The sequence below is a fragment of the Sorex araneus genome, chromosome 4 (genome assembly GCF_027595985.1).
Source record: "Sorex araneus isolate mSorAra2 chromosome 4, mSorAra2.pri, whole genome shotgun sequence".
NCBI classification, from domain to species: domain Eukaryota; kingdom Metazoa; phylum Chordata; class Mammalia; order Eulipotyphla; family Soricidae; genus Sorex; species Sorex araneus.
In genome coordinates, this window is record NC_073305.1 from 158,631,798 (window position 1) to 158,651,596 (window position 19,799).

At 36.5% G+C, this 19,799-nt stretch overlaps 1 protein-coding gene across 1 annotated transcript in view; it reads right to left on the reverse strand.

Moving 5' to 3' along the window:
- Positions 1–19,799, reverse strand: part of MOXD1 (monooxygenase DBH like 1) — an 81,202-nt gene that overhangs the window by 50,426 nt on the left and 10,977 nt on the right. Inside the window, exons 2-4 of the mRNA XM_004609091.2 lie at positions 6,599–6,745; positions 4,225–4,392; positions 4,028–4,111 (exon numbers count right to left, since the gene is read on the reverse strand). Coding sequence (XP_004609148.2) covers positions 4,028–4,111; positions 4,225–4,392; positions 6,599–6,745 — 399 coding nt within the window. The remainder of the gene's footprint in view (positions 1–4,027; positions 4,112–4,224; positions 4,393–6,598; positions 6,746–19,799) is intronic.

A 19,799-nucleotide genomic window follows, 5' to 3' on the forward strand; every position in this document is an offset into this window, starting at 1 on the left:
TAATAAAATTAGTAAAAGTTATCCTCCCTTAAAAGTCAGAAATGGCTAACCTTTTAGGAAGATGCTCTAATTTTTTCTGGATCTCCTCTAAAAAATGGCAACTTCCAGTGAAAAGTCATTTAGTGAACAATGCTGAATCCAAATAGTCTGATAAGAACGGTTGCTCTTCTTAAAGAATTTTATGTGTCAGATACTGTGTCAAGTGATATTTTTTTAAAATTTAGATAATTCCATAAGGAAGGTTTCATTTTATCCAAAGGATAAAATGAATTGAGCTGGAGTAACTGATAATTTTTCTAAGGCCATATAACTAATGGGGTGGCAGTTTGAAGAAAAAATTCAAATCTTTCTCACAGAAGTAGAGAATCCAATTACTAGATCAAGTTTACTACCATTTTGTTGGGCCATAATTCTTTATGGTGAAATAAGGAGGTTTTGGCCTGGATTTTAAAAAAAATTTCCTCTATAGTATAAAAGCCATCAGCTCTTTCAAGTATAGTAAGAAATTTAACTTGTGTATGGATGAACTAGTTTAGCTTATATATAAGGAAAATTTCCCTAGCACCCCAAAACAAAAAAAACAAAGTGTGATAACCTAGTTTCTAACAGTTTATCCAATCATTACTATCAACAATAATGATATATTACAACATGTGAGCTATTAAAATGGTATTCCAATTGACTAAAGAGTACAAATGAAAATTTAAATCTAGAGTAAAGCCGTATATTCAGTAAAGCTTCAGTAAGATTATATTTAAATAAGAAAATTATAAGAAGTAAAATTTTAATATAAATTACTAAGTATTTTACTTTCTACAACTTTCTTATTTAACTGCAAGTATAATACATTATCATCTAACAAAAATATTTCATCATAGTATTAAAAAAGAACAAAAACGCTATCAATAAACTGGAATCAAGTAAACTGGAACCAGTTATCAATAATTTTTATCAACATCTTATCTTTCCCACAGAATAATTATTTAACTCCTTTATAATTTCAGAAATGATTGCCTTATTGTTTCATAATTTAAAATAATATCTTTAGTAACTGAGTAATTAAAATTACAATTAGAGTACGATTAACATTCAAATTTTTAGTCATCCCAATAAAATATATTGACTGAATTACTGATGCTTTTATCATCAGTTTTACAGTTATCAGAACTATTAAATGTTCAGCAATTTTATCAATGTCTAAATTTTACCCAGAGAAGACTATTTTTATGTTCTCCTATTTGAGTTATTTATGAGTAATGGATGATTTATTGAAAAAGCTAAGAGTTTTGGGGCTGGAGCGATAGCACAGCGGGTAGGGCGTCTGCCTTGCACGCGGCCGACCCGGGTTCAATTCCCAGCATCCCATATGGTCCCTGAGCACCGCCAGGGGAAATTCCTGAGTGCAGAGCCAGGAGTAACCCCTGTGCATCGCTGGGTGTGACCCAAAAAGAAAAAAAAATGCTAAGAGTTTTAAAAGTTGAATAAGCAGCTCAGGACTTTGTTCCATAAGAGGTATTCTATGTTTATTAAAAGATTATAGCTACGAACCCACTGTCCTTAAATGATAAAATTTGTGTAAGTACTTCTTTGACCGGCTGCCTCACCTGAAATCTCTTCTTGCTCAGCGTATACTGAACACTCATATTTTACTAGACCTCCCAACACAGAAAATGAATCTCCAGTCTTTGGAGTCACTGAAATGCTTCATAATAGCCAGTGAAATGAGCAATGTGATCCCCAATGTAGCTAAACCGAAGCACACTCATGGATGCCCACATATCTGAACATTCCTACGATATGCCTGTGATAGCAAAGTCAGCTAAAAATTCTTGGAGTTGCAAAGTAAATCTCTTACAGAGAGTCAAAACATATGCTGCCTCCCTTTAAGTACAGATAGTAGTTTTTTTTGTGTTTAACTTAAGAGTTAGCAGTGTGAAAAGAATAAAGATGCATTCATCTAATGTTCAAGAACTTGACATCCTATTAGTTGTCATTAGCTAAAAAATCAATCAAGGAGTTATTTCGTGAAACATCTATTTTACATTCCTGAGTCTATAGTTTTATATTTGTTTCTTAATGCAGATTTCAATTTAATTTGCTAATAATATGTGTATATAACACACTCCATACATATATACAAAAATCTGTTTTCTGAGTTTTCCTTAATTAAAAGAACAACTTAGGAATTGCACTAAGTTATATGAAAGAGTACATTTTGCATTTTCTTTTCATATGCAAAACATGCTAAATAACATGGAGAGAGCAAATGACTCATTTGCAACATTGTTTATAATGCTTGTTGCAAAAATCATTTCATGAGTATTTATGATCACCTATTAATTAAACATTAAATAAACCTGCTCCTCTTGCCTACATAGTTATGTATCATTCTGTAAACATAAGGCTTACCTGTGCCACTGGATAAGCATATGAGAATTTGACAAATTTAAGTCACTTAACAATGTATGCTTATTGTTACGATCTCTGCCAAAATTAATTGAAGCTAGTAGGGGAAATGTTGTTAATGATCACCTTTTACAATTGAGAGATTGTAGATTTCTCTTGTAGAAATTGTAGATTTCTATTGTAGATCAGAGATTACAGATTTCCCAGACAAATTTACCTGAGACCATACATTTAGTCAATCTGCATTTGAACCCATACATTTCTCTATTAGTTCTAGAATGTAGATGTTTGTTCCATTCTCATAGCCACAATGCTTCATTACATAGTCTGCCACAGAGTTAGCATGTCTTGTCTGCTATATGCTTACTGCAATTTGTACTTACTATCTAATCACATTCTATTATCTCTTGGGCATTTGTCATGTCTCTTCCAATATCTCTGTAGAACCTTTGAGAGCAGAGATATCTTCAGTCTCTTGAAAGAGCCAAAGAATTCCTAACATAGAGCCGAGTAGTTGCTAGCTTTTAAAATTATTTGCTTATTTACTTCTTATAAGCTAAAATTTTGGGAGACTTCAGGGGATGGGGGGAGGGGAAGCAGCAACTAAGGATTGGAGGGAATTACATGGCATAGGCAAATTTATTCAATATATTACTTTTGTAATTTCCAGGCTGTAAAATTTAAAAATGCAACAACTATGCATTTTAAAAATTTTAGTAGTTTAGCATATAGTTACTAATTTTCTTATTTCCCTATTAAACACTGGAGGGAGACCAGAGTGATAGTACAGACCAAGTGGGGCACTGGTTTTGCACAAGGTGACCTGGGTTCAACCCCCAGCATCCCAGGTGGTCTTCAAGTCCACAAGGAATATTCCTGAGTGCATAGCCAGTAGCAACCCCACAGCACAACTGGGTGTGGGCCCCCATCACAAAAGAATAAAAAATCAAAAACCAATGCAATAATATTTTTACATGTATTGTTTTCAACGAGTAGTATATTCTCAAGCAATGTTGGTAGAGAATATAATCTTCTAGAATATAATTTATTATGTAAATTATTGTCTTTAATTAGAATTCCAACCGTAGAAGAGTTACCTAAGAAATAACTAAAGGTTTTCAGATGCATTCCAGGACTTCCTCCTTAAATGCATCATTAGAGAAAAAAAATACTAGTATAAGCCATGCTTTCTCTCTAAATCAGTGATTATTAACAGAGTGTAAGTTCAGGTAAGCCAGTTCTTAATTCTCTAAATAATTTTTTAAAAAATTTTAATAATGTAGGAGTACTGCTATTTATTCAGCCATTGATTAAGCTAATTGTCTAAATATTTTTTTTTTTTTTTGCTTTTTGGGTCACTCCTGGCAATGCACAGGGGTTACTCCTGGCTCTGCACTCAGGAACCACTCCTGGTGGTGCTCAGGGGACCATATGGGATGCTGGGAATTGAACCCGGGTCAGCCACGTGCAAGGCAAACGCCCTACCCGCTGTGCTATAGCTCCAGCCCTGTCTAAATAATTTTTTATATAATTGAACACAATTCTTTTTTATCTTCTTCGTTTTAAGAACAATGATTTGTCTCCATTCATACAAATTAAGTTTAGTCTGTAAGACACATACCTTTATTACATGATGCTTTTCCTGGAACACAGGAATCTTAAACATTTGGCACCAATATGTTGTACCTTTGTTTGGAACAGGGACCTGTCTTAATAAAAAGGGGAAGAAAACAAAGTCACATTCTCTTGCTGTGACATTAAACATAAGCACGCAAGTATAAGCTCACTCCTATAATCATAACAAAGTGAAAGACTTACGTCCTGATTTACCAGGTCAAAGTATGATGTGGCTGTAGAGAACATGTTGGTTTTCTCAGGATTCAATAACCGCAGACTCTTGGTGCCACGATTGGAATCATGATACTTAGGACCAGCTTCTCCCACATCCTCCTGGTGGTAGGCCCAGATCACTCTGACAGTACTCTCCTGGTGAGCAGACATGGGTGTCAATTTTTTTGTTTGTTTGTTTTTTGGGTCACATCTGGTAATGCTCAGGGGTTACTCCTGGCTTTGCACTCAGGAATCACTCCTGGCAGTGCTCAGAGGGCCATATGGAATGCTGGGAATCGAACCCGGGTTGGCTACATGAAAGACAAATGCCCTACCTGCTGTACTATCGCTCCAGCCCCAGACATGGGCATCATTATGTAAGGAAAGAGCACTTTCCTTACCACTGAGTTGAGTTTCAATAATTCTGTTTAAAACCGGATATAGAAGTGAAGAAAAGAGAGTAACAATATAGCATGCTGAAAACAATCTCTAATATTAACAGCATAAAGTTGATTAAGTCATAAAATATTCAAACTGTTGGGTTTCTTCCTCTCAACAGATGAGACTTTGTGTTCCAAAACTAAGTGAAGGAGATTTGACTTAGTAGTGGACCTGTTATGCACACACTATCAGAGCATCCTTGTCACATTAGAACTCCAAATAGCAACTAGTGATTGTAGCACTGTCCTTCCGTTCTTCACTGATTTGATTGAGTGGGCACCAGTAACATCTCCATTGTGAGATTTGTTGCTACTGTTTTTGGCATATCAAATACGCCACAGCAGCTGCCGAACTCTGCTGTGCAGGCGTGATACTCTCAGTAGCTTGCCGGGCTCTTTGAAAGGGGCAGAGGAATCAAACCCGGGTCAGCCGTGTACAAGGCAAATGCCCTACACGCTGTGCTATCGCTCCAGTCCAACTAGACTCAACACGGGAAAACTCAGCCAGCCGGACACGGACAAGATTGACAGATTGATAGCTCTTTCTCAATTCCGTGGGTGGTGGTACGTGGCCTTTCTTAGTTGGTGGGCGATTTGTTCGGTAAATTCCGATAATGAACGAGACTCTGGCATGCAAGTAGTGATTAACAAGCAAATATTCATGTTAAATCACAGGGATATCAGAAAATTTGTATCTGTTTCATGCCACAGAACATTTTAGGGAAATTAAATAAATAGAGTTGAAATGTAAACTACTTTGCATGTCAAGACTTTTTACTTTTACAGTAAGTTTTTTTTCCCAGGCACTATTCCAGTCACAGGTAAGGATCTACAGAAAACACAAATACAGAGGAACTTTTGATCTGGATTTTTTTTATTATCTGAAAATCTATATATAGTCATTTTATGAATCCTGGGGATTTCCGAAGGCCTGGGGTATCCCAGCTAGGGAAAGTACTGTCAGGTGAAATGGTTTTCATTGAGTAACTAAGACAGATTGCCAAAAGGGTGGTGGAACAAGGTGAAGAATTTGGTGGTGTGAAAGAAAAATTTTAACTCCCACAGATAAAGATGTTTTTGTCAGATCTTTATAATAAGAACTTTGAAAATAAATAATAAAGCAAAAGGTATTTATTTTAAATGTTATAGTCTTTCTTAATAAGTCAAATGACTGTAATTATTATTCCAATTAAAATATAATTGCACTATATATTACATAAAGTGATCCATGCCTTGGCATGTGGTTTTTTCTTCTTTTATACTTTATGTTGACTGCTAATCAAAAATGCTTCATATTTTTACATCCTCTTTTTAAAAAGCCCTAACTTACCAAACAAAAAAAGGTATTTTTACTGATCACAAGTAAAATTGACACAATAAATTCACAGAAATTTCCAAAGTATCCTATGAGTTAAATGCTCTCTAAATTTATATCTTAAAAATCATTAAGACATTAATATTCATAGTGTTTGGTAAGAAATGTTATATATTTGATCCCTGAAACCACCAAAAAATTCTGTATAACACATTAGTGATCAACTTTAACTTGTCTACAAGTCATTTCGAATTCAGAAATTAACAAAGAAAAATCAATTGTAGATCAAAGAAAAATCAATTGTAAAATATCCTAATATTAAGCACCAGGGGAACTATTCCTTCCTATCTTATTACTGTCTGTTTTCAAACAATATAGGAATACTAAAAAGCCTTTCAAACTTTAGATTCACACAAAAATTGCCTCTAATGAAATCTACAGTCTTTGGCTATCTCTTGGCTCTCAAGGACAATTGAAAGTATTCCAAAAATAACTATGTGATTTTGTTGTTAAAGGATAACGAAGGGATATTTGTTCATTTCACTTTACAAAGTATTTTACAACTGTACATGTATAATTTATTCACACATTCATCAAGATTCCTTACCGTTATACTCCTATCATTTATGTCACATGTATGTAGTTCTCTGGTAAATTCAATTATTGTATGTGTGTTGTTTTCCATGGCATATTCTAGGTGGTAATCTTGTTGATTATCTTTTTTCAATTCTCTATTTGCATTTGTAAAATAATCCTGTAGAAAATATAAAAAAAGATGAATCAGACAACTTTAATTCTAGTAAGGAAAACAATGGAAAAAGGAAGCAGAATCTGAGAACTTCCCTGCAAAACAAAGTTTACCGAAGGTGGAGTTTACCAAAGGTGGGGGGGGTAGGGATGGATAGAAGGGCACCTTGGAAAAATGGACAGAAGCGGACAGTCTGGGTATGATGTTGAAATGCTGCATACATGAAACTCTATCATGAATAGTATGTTGTAAATCATGGAGCCTCAAAATAAAATTTCTAAAAAAATTTTTTTCAACTACTCCAAGTACTTATAGAACTTTTAGGACCTTTAAAAACCTGGGAAATGGGAACAGGTGAGGAATAGGAATTTATAAGAACCTGTTAGGGACATAGTTCCGTAGAAACAAGCAGTTCATTTTAAACTTCTGGCCCTTCAGAAAATGGCAGTACTCTTTAGTATCACAGAGTAGTTAAAGATGAAGAGAATAAACACCTCAGATCAATGAGGATTTGGGTCTTTTCCTTCATTATGCAAATGAAAAGGGAAAAGAGAAACTTCAAGGCTGTCAAGTGACTGACTCCAAAATGAAGTAACTCATTCAGGGCAAGACCAGACCTACTCCAAGTTCAGCACTGTTCCAAGGTCAGCACTGTTTCCACACATTGCACTTGTCACCTTCACCGTTCCCCAAAGCAGAAAAGACTCATTGCCTACAGTTGTTTTGGTCTGAGCTCTAATGATATATGCTTATTAAAATGAGTTGCAATAGTAAATACAGAAAGTTATGGAAAGCAGTTGGATTATGAGACATCAAAAAGCAGGAGAAGTTTTGTTTCTGTGAATCAGCTATAATTTTTATACTGTACTTATTCAATGGGATGCTCTTGGATGATCCTTGGGATGCAGACATAAGCTGTAGCATAGCAAAGGCTTTCAAATGAACTAAAATAGGATCTGGTCCCCAGCTCAACCCCTAAATAGATTTCAGCATAGTAAATTAAATTTTGTAAGCTTTCGCCCTAATATCAGTAAAAAGGGTACAATATCTATTTTATAATATCTATTTTAAAGGATATAATATCTATTTTACTGATTTTGAAAGATACTGATTTTGAAAGTAAAATTGTATATTGCAGTAATACACTTATCATAGATAGCATGGTCAATGCTCATTTTCTTCCCAGTTTTAATTACGTAGTTGTCTTCTGTCCCAAAATGCTTCCTGTGCTTTTTATCATTTGCTGTTATGAAACTCGTGTTGCTAATTTTTCATCACGTACAGAAACACAAAATTTGCTTAAGTTATACTGACTTTTGGGTAGATAAAGATTTTCTTTAATTAACATGAGTTGATAAGAATATACCGGCTCAAACATTCTGATAGAAAATTTTAACATTAAAATTACATTTATGTTCTATCATTGTATGACTGAAACTCAGTCATGAAAGCTTTTTAACTGTATCTCCACAGTGATTCAATAAAACAAAAAAATTACATTTAACTTCCACAGACACATATTGACTCACCCACATAACCCTCCTGGACCGATTGTAACTAAATGTCAGAGGAAATGCAAGCCAAGCAGTTAAAATTCATGGACACACCATGCCCCTGTCCCTCCACCCCACCCCAGAGAACTCAGAGGAGCCCGAGGGAGCAGGGCCAGCTGAGTCCCTGCCCTGGAGAAGTCCCAGCTGTCACATCCACAACCTACCACTGCAGCTACCCCAGTGGCTCAAGTGCACCGCTTCACTAATGCTCTCTGCAGAGACACCAAACTGCAAACATTTCAGATCCTTCCGGTGTCTAGGCTGAGAACTTGTCTTTTTCATTCATTGGCCCAGACCATAGATCCTAAAGTGCCCGGACCATGCTGCAGCATGCAACAGCTCCAAACTCTTCAATCCCGAAACTGCAGAAGGAGCACACCAAATTACATGGGAAAGTCAACTAAACTCAATGAACAAAAACAATAACACTGAAGACTCAATTATCAACAAACAGCTTAGTAAATCCTTAAACAAGGATTTAATAACTCCACTGTGAAATATAATAATTTTATCATATTTTCTTTTACTGGAGTTTTTTTTTATAATTTCTTTAGCCATTTAGTTGCAACAAGCAATATAGCACTGTATAGCACTGTTGTCCGATTGTTCATTGATTTGCTCAAGCGGGCACCAGTAATGTCTCCATTGTGAGACTTACTGTTACTGTTTTTGGCATATCGAATACTCTGTTACTGTCATCCTGTTGCTCACTGATTTTTGCTCGAGCAGGCACCAGTAACGTCTCTATTGTGAGACTTGTTACTGTTTTTGGCATATCGAATACAGGCAATATGAAATATTGCTTGCATGGGACACTCAATGTGGAATACTGGTATATGGGAACATTTGGTGGAATGAAGGTCACTTTAGTGGTGGGATTGGTGTTTGAACATCAAAAACCCGTAACAACTGTATTATGAACAACTTTGTAAGCCATGGTGTTTAAATTTATAAAAAAGGGAAAGAGAGAAAGAAAATCTGGGGACATTAATAATGGGAAATATACACTGGTGAAGAGACTGTAATGTTGAGAGACAGTTAATGTTGGAATGTTGTGTGACTGAGACCCAATCATGAACAACTTTGTAGCAGTGTATCTCATGGTGAAGAATTCAAATTTTAAAATATCAAATGGATATCTAAAAAACCACAAAAAATAAATAAAATTACATTTGAAGAAATGGTTGCTATGTTTGTCAAAGAAAACACAAAGTATAAGAAAATAGCCTTAAGCTGTCCAAAAATGTTCCAATTCAATGCATAACATTTTCCTTTGAGTGCATTTTAATAGTAGCTACCTAGTGTGTGAATCAGATAGTTATATTACAAGATCTGATATTGTTCAAGTCCAGTATTATTGGTGAGGCATTGAGCCTAACGTTTTTTGGTTCAGTAAAAGCTAAATGTGTTAAGTATTAAATATTGGGTAACAAGTCCAGTAAGAAAGTCACATAAAATAAAACAATTTTACTATTTATAATAAAAACAATAAAGCACAAAAGACTTTATTGCTACAATAAAAACACTAAAGCACAAAAAATAATACATGTTGTGTAGTAAAGCCCATATTCAGTTACATACTGTCGGTTCCAGGTAATAGCTTTTTTTACTATTTATTGTACACAGTAGTAGCAGCTAGTGGAAAGGTGTGGGCTCATTTAAATTTTTTGTCCATAGAATACTTGTACCTTAAAATTTTTACCTTAAATTTTATTATTTCTAATACTGAATTTGGGAATTATCAGAAATTTATCCTGAAAACAATTAAAAATGTGAAATAAATTCAGATGAAATGTTCCTCTGATATGTGAAATTTTCTCATATTTTTGATCATATATCTTTTCAACCATCTTTTCAGATTAGATAAACTGTGCCTTTATCCTTCATCCTGAGCTCACATTTTAGGACATGAGTCAAGAAATCAGAGTGTTTTTCAAACAAAAAGAAAACTATATAAAATGCAATCAGTTCCAAGAGTAGAATAATTATCCTATTCTTAAAAATATTTTTCCAAAACCTTTAATCCCACAGAATATTCAGCTAACTTGCCAATTTTCCATTCCGTTTATTTCCACTCAACAACAAAGTGCTCTTAGCTATTCCACCATTCTCTTCAGAAAACTTAAGTGAAGAAATGACAGAAGCTTCATTCAGGTCTTTCTGAAAATCCCCTTGAACTCAACTCTGAAGTGTCTTTTGCTCGTTTGCTTTTGTTTTGTGGGCACAACCAAAGATGATCAGGGGAGTGCTGAGCCCAGCTCTATGCTCAGGGAGCACGCAGCACCAGGGCTAACACTGGGCCTCCCGCATTGCAAAGCACAACTCCAGTCTCTTAAACCACCTCTCATGTAAACAGCCACAGGTTCAATGTTAGAAGAGACTGCCAATTATATCCAAGTTGTCAACTCCTGTAAAATTGTGACTATCTAAATGAAATTGATACCCTGTCATTTTGTTAAGAGGAAATATAAATGGATTAGTTAAAACTAAAATAGGAGGGTAAAATATCTGAGTTGCCAGATATTACTACATTATTTTACTTTATATAATGTAGATATAAAACTACATTATAATTTTTTCCCACTGTTTCCAATTTGGGGGCTATACTGAAACATCTTTGGATATGATCATAGTATATCTTAGTCCTCCAGATTATTATTAGTGGCATGTTTACATTTTTTAGGCCCTCACTAATACCTGAAAATCCGCATTCATCTCTTGATAATTTCCCAGAATACAAACCAAGACAATTTTAAACTTTCTCTATGCAAAATGCCAACATTTTCTCACCTCAACTTCTAACAAGACTCACCTTATTGGCAGAATTTTAGTTATACTCTAGAGCTCATGTTTTATTTTGTTCTATACTAATGTCCACTTATAGGATCATAAAAACTAATCTAAGAAGAAATAAAGAGAGCAAAGCGTCAATGGAATGAGTTGAAAACAAACTTGAATGAAAGAACACTGTTAAAGTTAATCATATGATGTGAAAAGATTGGTGTCAAGGAAATAGCTCAAGAGTTGAGTATATATTTCACATGCCAGAGTCCAAGTTCAAACTGTCTCATGTGGCTGACCCAGGTTTGATCTCTAGCACACCCTATAGTCACCCAAGCCTACCAGAAGTGATCCCTGAACATAGAGCCAGGAATAAGCGCTGAAGTAATCCCTGAACACAGAGCCAAGAGTAAGCGCTAAATACAGTTATGTGTCACCCAAAACACATACACACACACACACACACACACACACACAATCCATCCAGATTATCTGTGCATCTCTGATAGTTTGTCTTTATTTGATATTTACTAATTAAGGACATCAAAGTCTTTCCTTGTCAAACTGCAAAAAAATCATCCCTTGAGAATCACATCTACTCCAAGAATTTCCAATCACCATCTTTTTTCAGATATCTAAAAGTTTATTGGTTACTTTTACTTGGAAATTTTTTGTCACTTCATTGTAGTATATCAAAAATTGCATTCACCCTCTACCTAGAGGACAAGTTTTCCTGATTTTTTTAACCCTGGTGCCATTATTCCAGCCACAAAAATTCAAAACCAATGTTCCTTAATTTCTTCCATTACTCTAATTTCCACAGGTACTCCTGATACTAACAGTACATCACTTGGACTACGGATGGGGCCTTGTGGGAACTACTTTTTACTTCAACTCCGTTGCAATGTCTGTCTCGACTCTAATGCTAACATGCGCATGTTTCTGTCAGGCTCTTCTCTGCAATCATTTTTTTTTGGGGGGGGGCTTTTTGGGTCACACTCGATTATGCCCAGGGGTTATTCCTGGCTCTGCACTCAGGAATCACTTCTGGCAGTTCTCGGGGGACCATATGGAATGCCAGGGATCGAACCTGGGTTGGCCATATGCAAGGAAAATGCCCTACCCGCTTTTCTATTGCTCTGGCCCCCTGCAGTCATTTTCAATGTGTCATTACATTTGTTTCAAACATATGTAGTACTAAATTCTGTAATCTAGATTGAAGTTTCTCTAAAATTTAGTCAAATTTCACTGGTTGTCCAAATTTACTTTATCACATGGTTTTTATTATTTATTATTCTATCCAAAGCTCTTGAGGTCTTTGCTTATGTTCACATTCTTTATCTTCATGTACCATATTGTCTTGCTCACATTGAGATAGCCTCTCCACAAGCTCCATACATTGAAATATTCCTTTTCTCCCAGACCAGAATTTTGTCTTAATGAAATTTTCTTTGATCCAATGATCAATGATCAGCTGGAAATGGTCATCCCCTTTTTGCATTCTTGCCTAAAAAGACACCTACTCTTGTTAATCCAGTTGTAAATCATTATTTACATTGTGAATGGAACAAAAGAGAACAGAAAAGATAACTTTGCCACTTGCTCTCAATTATATTTACATATGGTAAAGATCTGGTGTGGAATGTGTTTAACCAGATGCTAATATGGGTTTGGATCTGCATGATCTGCCATGTAGATACATCTGGCATTGAAATCTGGGAACACTGTTATGACCTTTCAACCCTCAAATGGACATGAATCTTACAAAACTGACATCAGCAGTGAGAAAAAAAGAATTTATGCACACAAAAACTCTTTGAAATCCTTTTTGATTAAGAGGTCATTGATCACCTATTAATAGTTTAAATTAAGATTTAGATGGTACAGATTCTAAAACTGTGTTATTGGCACTTTATTTTCACTAAATCTAAATGAGCAGATAATTTTGAAAACAAAAGATAAGAATTATCACCCAATATTCACACATACTTTTCACATATAAATTTTTACACATATTAAAAATATTCACACTTTAGTACAGTTTTGGCTTAGTGGAAAAAAAGTTTTTCTCCACTTAGTCTTTGTTTATTCCCTCATTATGTATTTAGAAAATACATAAACTATAGTAAAACGATATCTTGATAGTACCAATACTTCACTATCATTAAAAAATTGCATTTTGGGAAACTTTAAAAGCACAATCAAATAAAGCAAAAGGAGAGAAAGGCAGAATTAAAATCCTGTTCCCAAACGTTCTATTTTCAACGATTCTTCCTGGCTGAGAGAAAAGAAGGAAGGGAGAGAAGAAAAAAAAGAACAGAAAAAGAAAGAGAAAAGTCAAAGAACAGTCAGTCATAAAACTTCTTCATGCAAATTGGCTAAACATAAAAAAAGGTATGTTTGATAAGTTTAAAGAATCCCTGGGAATGTAATTATTATTATTCAATTGACAAGAAAGCAGAAGTCAATTATGTATCATTCTCTAGGAAAAGCATTAGGGAATACAAATAGGAAAACACCAACTAACTGAATAATGAATACTGATAATATTGCTCAGACTTTATATTTACTAAAACCATACCATTCACTGTATCACTGTCACTGTCATCCCATTGCTCACTGATTTGCTCGAGCGGGCACCAGTAACATCTCCAGGCTTGTTGTTACTGTTTTTGGCATATCAAATACACCACAGATAGCTTGCCAGGCTCTGTCGTGTGGGCGTGATACTCTTGGTAGCTTGCCGGGCTCTCCGAGAGGGACGGAGGAATCAAACTCGGGTCAGCTGCATGCAAGGCAAACTCCCTACCCGCTGTGCTATTGCTCCAGCCCTGGGCATCACTGGGTATGACCCAAAACAAAACAACAACAACAAAGAGATCTTGTTTGCCGATCTACCGAGGTGAGGCTAATGGAACATATCTTCTGTCCTTCGCAGGCAACGTGCTGGGCATTACCATGATAGTGATCGTCATAGCCATCGGAGTTGGCATTATCTTGGGCTACACCTACAAGAGGTCAGTAGTTTCTCGTTTGGACTCTCATGAGAAGAGGAGAGGAAGGGGCAACAAAGTCAAAATCTGACTTCTTTGTGACTTTTCTACCCTAAAAATAGAATGGGGGTATTGAAAGACTACATGATGCAGAAACGTGGTTCTAGTGTTCACAGTGTGGACAAATATTTTCTTTTGGTGCCTTTTATCTTCACCCAGAAGCCTTAGGAGGTAGGTTTTGTTTCCAGTTTTACAGACAATAGGCCTTTGTGAGAGAAGTGACTTGTTCAAAGTTATAGTATCCAGATTGAAAAGACAGTACATAGGGTAGGGTGTTTGCCTTGCATGTGACTGACCTTGATTTGATCCCTGGCATTGCATATGGTCCCCATGCACCACCAGGAATGATCCCTGAGCACAGATCGAGAAGTAGGCCTGGCATACAGCCGGGTGTGGCCCTAATACATCCTCCAAAGGAAAAAAAAAGTTGTATTACCTGAGAGTGGCAGAACCTGGAGTCAAACCTTATCCACTTTTGGTTTCGTTTTGGGGTTACACCCAGCGGATCTCAGGGGCTACTTCTTGGTTCTGGGATCAGGGATCATTCCTGGTGGTGCTTACATAATGGCTTACCATGCCATTATGTAATTATAAATAATTTTAGGAAACTTTCCAGAGCATTTTTACTAGAAAAATTTCATCTTTAGAATTAGAATGGCACCCTCAGTTCCTACCTCCATTCCATTTAGCAAATGGAGTCAAATGCAGCTCACTGACCATCTGTGCTGAAGGTATTTCTCTCTCAGTCATCTTTATCTAGATCTTGATATTCCAGAAATTTTATGGTTTGGGCTACATCCAGAGATGCTCAAGGGTTATTTATTGCTCTGCACTCAGGAATTAGTCCTGGCAGTGCTTGGGGGACCATATGGATACAGGGAAGTGAACCTGGGTGTGTAAAAAAAAACATAGTATGATGCTAATACCCAAGGATAGCAGAAACAGGGACCAGGAGGATGTCCATGGTTGGAAGCTTGCCAGAAGTTGTGGGTGGGGCAGTTAGAATAGAGAAGAGACCACGATGACAATGATAGTTGGAAATGATCACTCTGGACAAGAATTGAATGGTGAAACTAGTAAAGGGATATACATGAAAATCTCTCAGTACCTGTATTGCAAACCCTCATGCTCAGCAGTAGAGAGAGACATTGAAAGAGAGACAGAGAGACAGAGACAGAGAGAGACACAGAATGAGAGAGAAGGTGGTAAGGAGATGGAAACTGGGGCTTTGGTGGTGTGAAATGTCTACTGGTGAAGGGACAGGTGTTGGAACATTGTAAAACGGAAGCCCAAGCATATACAACTTTGTAACTGTGCACACTGTAATTCAATTAAGTAAAAAAAAGTAGGGGCAGGTAGGCCAGTGGGTAGTGCTTGGGCCTAACCAGGGTTCTATCCCTGCGTCCCATATGGTACCCTGAGCACTACCAGGAGTGATTCCTGAGTTCAAAGCCAGGAATAAGCCCTGAACACTGCCATGCCCCTTCAAAAAAAAGAAGAAAAATATATAAACATAAATCATGTATACGTGCTGAAGCCATTTTTTCACACTTACTCAGCTTAATGTGTTCTAAAGTGAATGTGAAGTAATACTATCTCTCATAATAGCTTTATGTGGATTTCAATCACATCTTAACTCAAATACCTGTATTAACATCAGTTTCATGTCAATTGTAACTAAAGTATTGCTTTATTATTTAATTCAGGTTTTTATGTTAATCATGTTTTTAGCCTGCTTATACTTTCTCAAGATAAACTATTATCTGTTGTCCATGAAAATCTGAGTTGACAATTTGGTCCCAGCAATAAAGTTCATCAACCATTGATTCATAAAAATACCACTCCTGAAACATGTTCTCACATTTCTCAAAGGATCCTTTTTCTTTTCAATACTTTATGTTTGGAAAAATATAAATCTATCACTGAGTATTGAAAATGCTGTGTAGCAACAGTCAAGTAAATCGACATCAGCATCAACTGGTATTTTCATTTAGCATGATAAGCAGAGAGTACCAACTGCCACTTTCAAACTAAGATAACATACCCCAGAAAGCTAGCTTGGCTAATCTGCAAGATTGCTAAGGACCACCAACCCCCATGTTAAAAAACATGATTACACAGATGTTAAATTGTCTCTCATTGTCAGCTCCCTCTCCCCCTCATCTTGAATAAAATCTTTGCAACAGAAAAGAGCTTTGACTGGTGCTGCATTACACTGAATGAAGTGAGAAACTCTTATGGGTGTAATAAAAGATATGAATAGACTCAGTTCAGCCTAGACAATCTAATGTAAGCACAGCTGCAGGGGGAACCTTGAGAAAAACGTTACCATCTGTCATCATTTTCTTCAACAGGTGCTTGTAATTTTTCTTCTTTTTCTAAATCTCAAAAGCCTTGCCACTTCAAACATTTCTGTTGTAACACCAATTTCTATAATAAGTGTTATGATGGTTTAATAATATTGATGGTTAAAGTGTTAAAGAGTCTTAAACCCTGCAAAAATAAATATATATATATGTATAAACAAGCTATATGAACATAATCTCCAGATTCAATATGGAATAATTTTAATAAGTATCTCTTCACTAATTTTTAGATATCTAAGCAGAATGTCAAAATAGAAAGAGCCTTCTAGAAACTACTTCAGTTAACATTGAAATTTTTTGTTTTATAAGAAACTGTTAGTAGAATGAAAAAATATGTAGCCTATATTGCCCTGAGAGTCCACCTTTCCAATGTGTCTGATCTAAAGTGTTACCTTCAGAAAACATACAACCTCAATTTTCTTTTTTTCTTTTTCAGTTCTATTTGGGGGCCAAACTAGTGATACTCAGGAATCATTTCTGGCTCTGTGCTCAAGGATCACTCCTAGTGGTGCTCAAAAGCCCATATGCAGTGCTGGGGATCAAACAAGAATCACTGCATGCAAAGTGAGCACTTTACCACCGGTACTATCTCTCTGATCCCATAATCTCAGTTTTTTCCCACAATCATCTCAATGTAACTGTCATGTAAAATAATCTATTGCATTGCCATAATTATAAAATTATCAGAGATAAAGTACAAAATTAAAATAATTATCTGACAATAAATTCCATTAGAAATAGTAATTGTAGATCTTGGGGGATAGAGTGATCAGCAACTGGCAAGTAGCTGACGTGAGTTCGATCCCAGGCATACATACAGCCCCCCACGCCCACCAGGAGAGATCCCTGAGCACAGAGCCACGAGGAAGCACTGGGTGTGGCTCAAAGGAAAAAAAGAAATTTATTTTAGATCTTAACCATTGAAACAGTATTTTTACTTTTGTCTTATATCATCTTAATTTTTGAATGATGCCTTTCTTAACTGTTAATGAGTAGTTAATGCAAGGAAATCATTTTAAGAACCTTCCCTCTTCCCTCCCTCCTTCCTTTCTCCTTTCATTCTCCCTTCCTTCTCCCCTTCCCTTTCTCTCTCTTCCTTATTTGTCTCCCCTTTCTTCTTTCCCTCTTTTATTACTCCCTTCCTCTCTTTCTTCCTTTAATTTAACCCTCATTCCTTTCCTTCCTTTTTTTTCTTTCCTCCTTCCCTGCTGGCTTTTCCTTCTCCTCTTGCTCCTTCTCTTCCTTCCATTGCTCTCCTTTTCTTTCCTTCTTTCCTCATATGGCTCTTCCCTTTCTCCTTCTGTTGTCCTCCCTTCGTTCTACATTTATTTTACCTTTCATTCTTTCCATCCTTCCTTCCTTCCAATCATTCAAAATGTATTTTACTGACTAGTCACTCTTGTAGGACCAAGAGCACATGACTGAACACAGAGTTGACAAAGTCTCAGATATAGTGGCATGTCACTTACTCAATGTAAACAGAAGAGTGGGCTTTTATTTCATAAAAAATATAAAACCAATTTTTTTCAGATAATAAGCGATAGCACAGCAGCAGAGCATTTGCCTTGCATGCAGTCAATCCGAGTTCGATTCCTCTGCCCCTCTCGGAGAGCCTGGCAAGTTACCGAAAGTATCTCGCCCGCATGACAGAGCCTAGCAAGCTACCCATGGCATATTGGATATGCCAAAAACAGTAATAAGTCTCACAATGGAGACGTTACTGGTGCCCGCTCAAGCAAATTATATAAGTATAAAATAAATATTATGGAAAGATAAGTCTTCAGGTTAAGTGACAGGAAAAGTTACCATTCTCAGCAGTCATGCTCAGACCCAAAAGCTGTTACCTAGTTAAAAAAGCTACTCCAGCCTCACTTTCCTGATAAAAATACTGAATGTCCGGAACAAACACGATTCCCCGTTAGTATCTGTATGCAAACCAAAATGCACAAAAGGAGAGAGAGAAAGAAGAAAAGTGCCTGCCATAGAGGCAGGCTGGTGGTGGGTTGGGGATGGCGTGGGAGGGAAATGGGAGATGATGAAGATGGGAAGTGTACACTGATAGAGGGATGGGTGTTGGATCATTGTATGACTGGAACCAATTATGAATAGCTTTGTAATGGTCTATATCATGGATATTCAATTAAAAAAAACTTTTTAAGAGGGCTGGAGTGATAGCACAGTGGGTAGGGCATTTGCCTTGCACGTGGCCAACCCGGGTTCGATTCCAAGCATCCCATATGGTCCCCTGAGCACCACCAGGAGTAATTCCCGAGTGCAGAGCCAGGAGTAATACCTGTGCATCGCTGGGTGTGACCCAAAAAGCAAAGGAAAAAAAACATTTTAAGAAAAGAAAATTCATTGTTTATTTTAATGTTACTTTCTGAGAAATAAACTATAGTTAGTTATAGTTTTATAGTTATTGACAGTTCATTGACAGTTGGATTCAGAAATTCCTAAGAGGCAGCAGCTATTGCAAAGTACACAATGGGACTATGTTTATTTAGTCTGATGAAATAAATAGCGTTCAAAGTAGTTGAACATTAGTGCCCAAGGAAACGAGGGGACACGAGGAGAAATGAGGCCAACACTCAGAGGAGGCCCAAGATGTGGTGGTTCCTTATAGGTAAACTGTAGGCAAATCACATTTTACACTATACTTATGCAAAAGTCATTTGAGCATTAAGGAATAAATGACATTCTGATTGACATGAAAATATGTTTGTGAGAAAGAAAGAGAAAGAGAGCGAGCAAGGGTGTGTGTGTGAGAGAGAGAGAAAAAGGAGAGATTAAGCTACTATGCAGTAAAGAAAAGGAACAGGAAATTGTGGTAATCAGAAGATATTTCAGTGGTCTTGGAAGTCTGAATTTGATGAGGGGCAATAAAGTTGAAGGGAAGTGGACAGGTTTTAGATTTAGTTTGGAGGAAAGGAATCAAGAGAACTTAAAGATAGGTTTTATATGGGGGTGAAGAAATTAGAAGAAACAAAAATGATTCCTAATTATTTTTTCAGTAGTAATATTGTTTATTTCTCAAATGTTTGAGAAATGTTTTTTCCAACTCTCAAATGTTTTTTCCAACTCTCTTTATTAAATTTTTTTAATTGAATCCCAGTGGGGCTGGAGCGATAGTACAGAGGTAGGGCATTCAACTATCACGCGGCCGACCCGTGTTCGATTCCTCTGCCCCTCTCGGAGAGCCCGGCAAGCTACCGAGAGTACAGTGCCTGCACGGCAGAGTCTGGCAAGATACCCGTGCGTATTGGATATGCCAAAAACAGTAACAATAAGTCTCTCAATGAGAGACGTT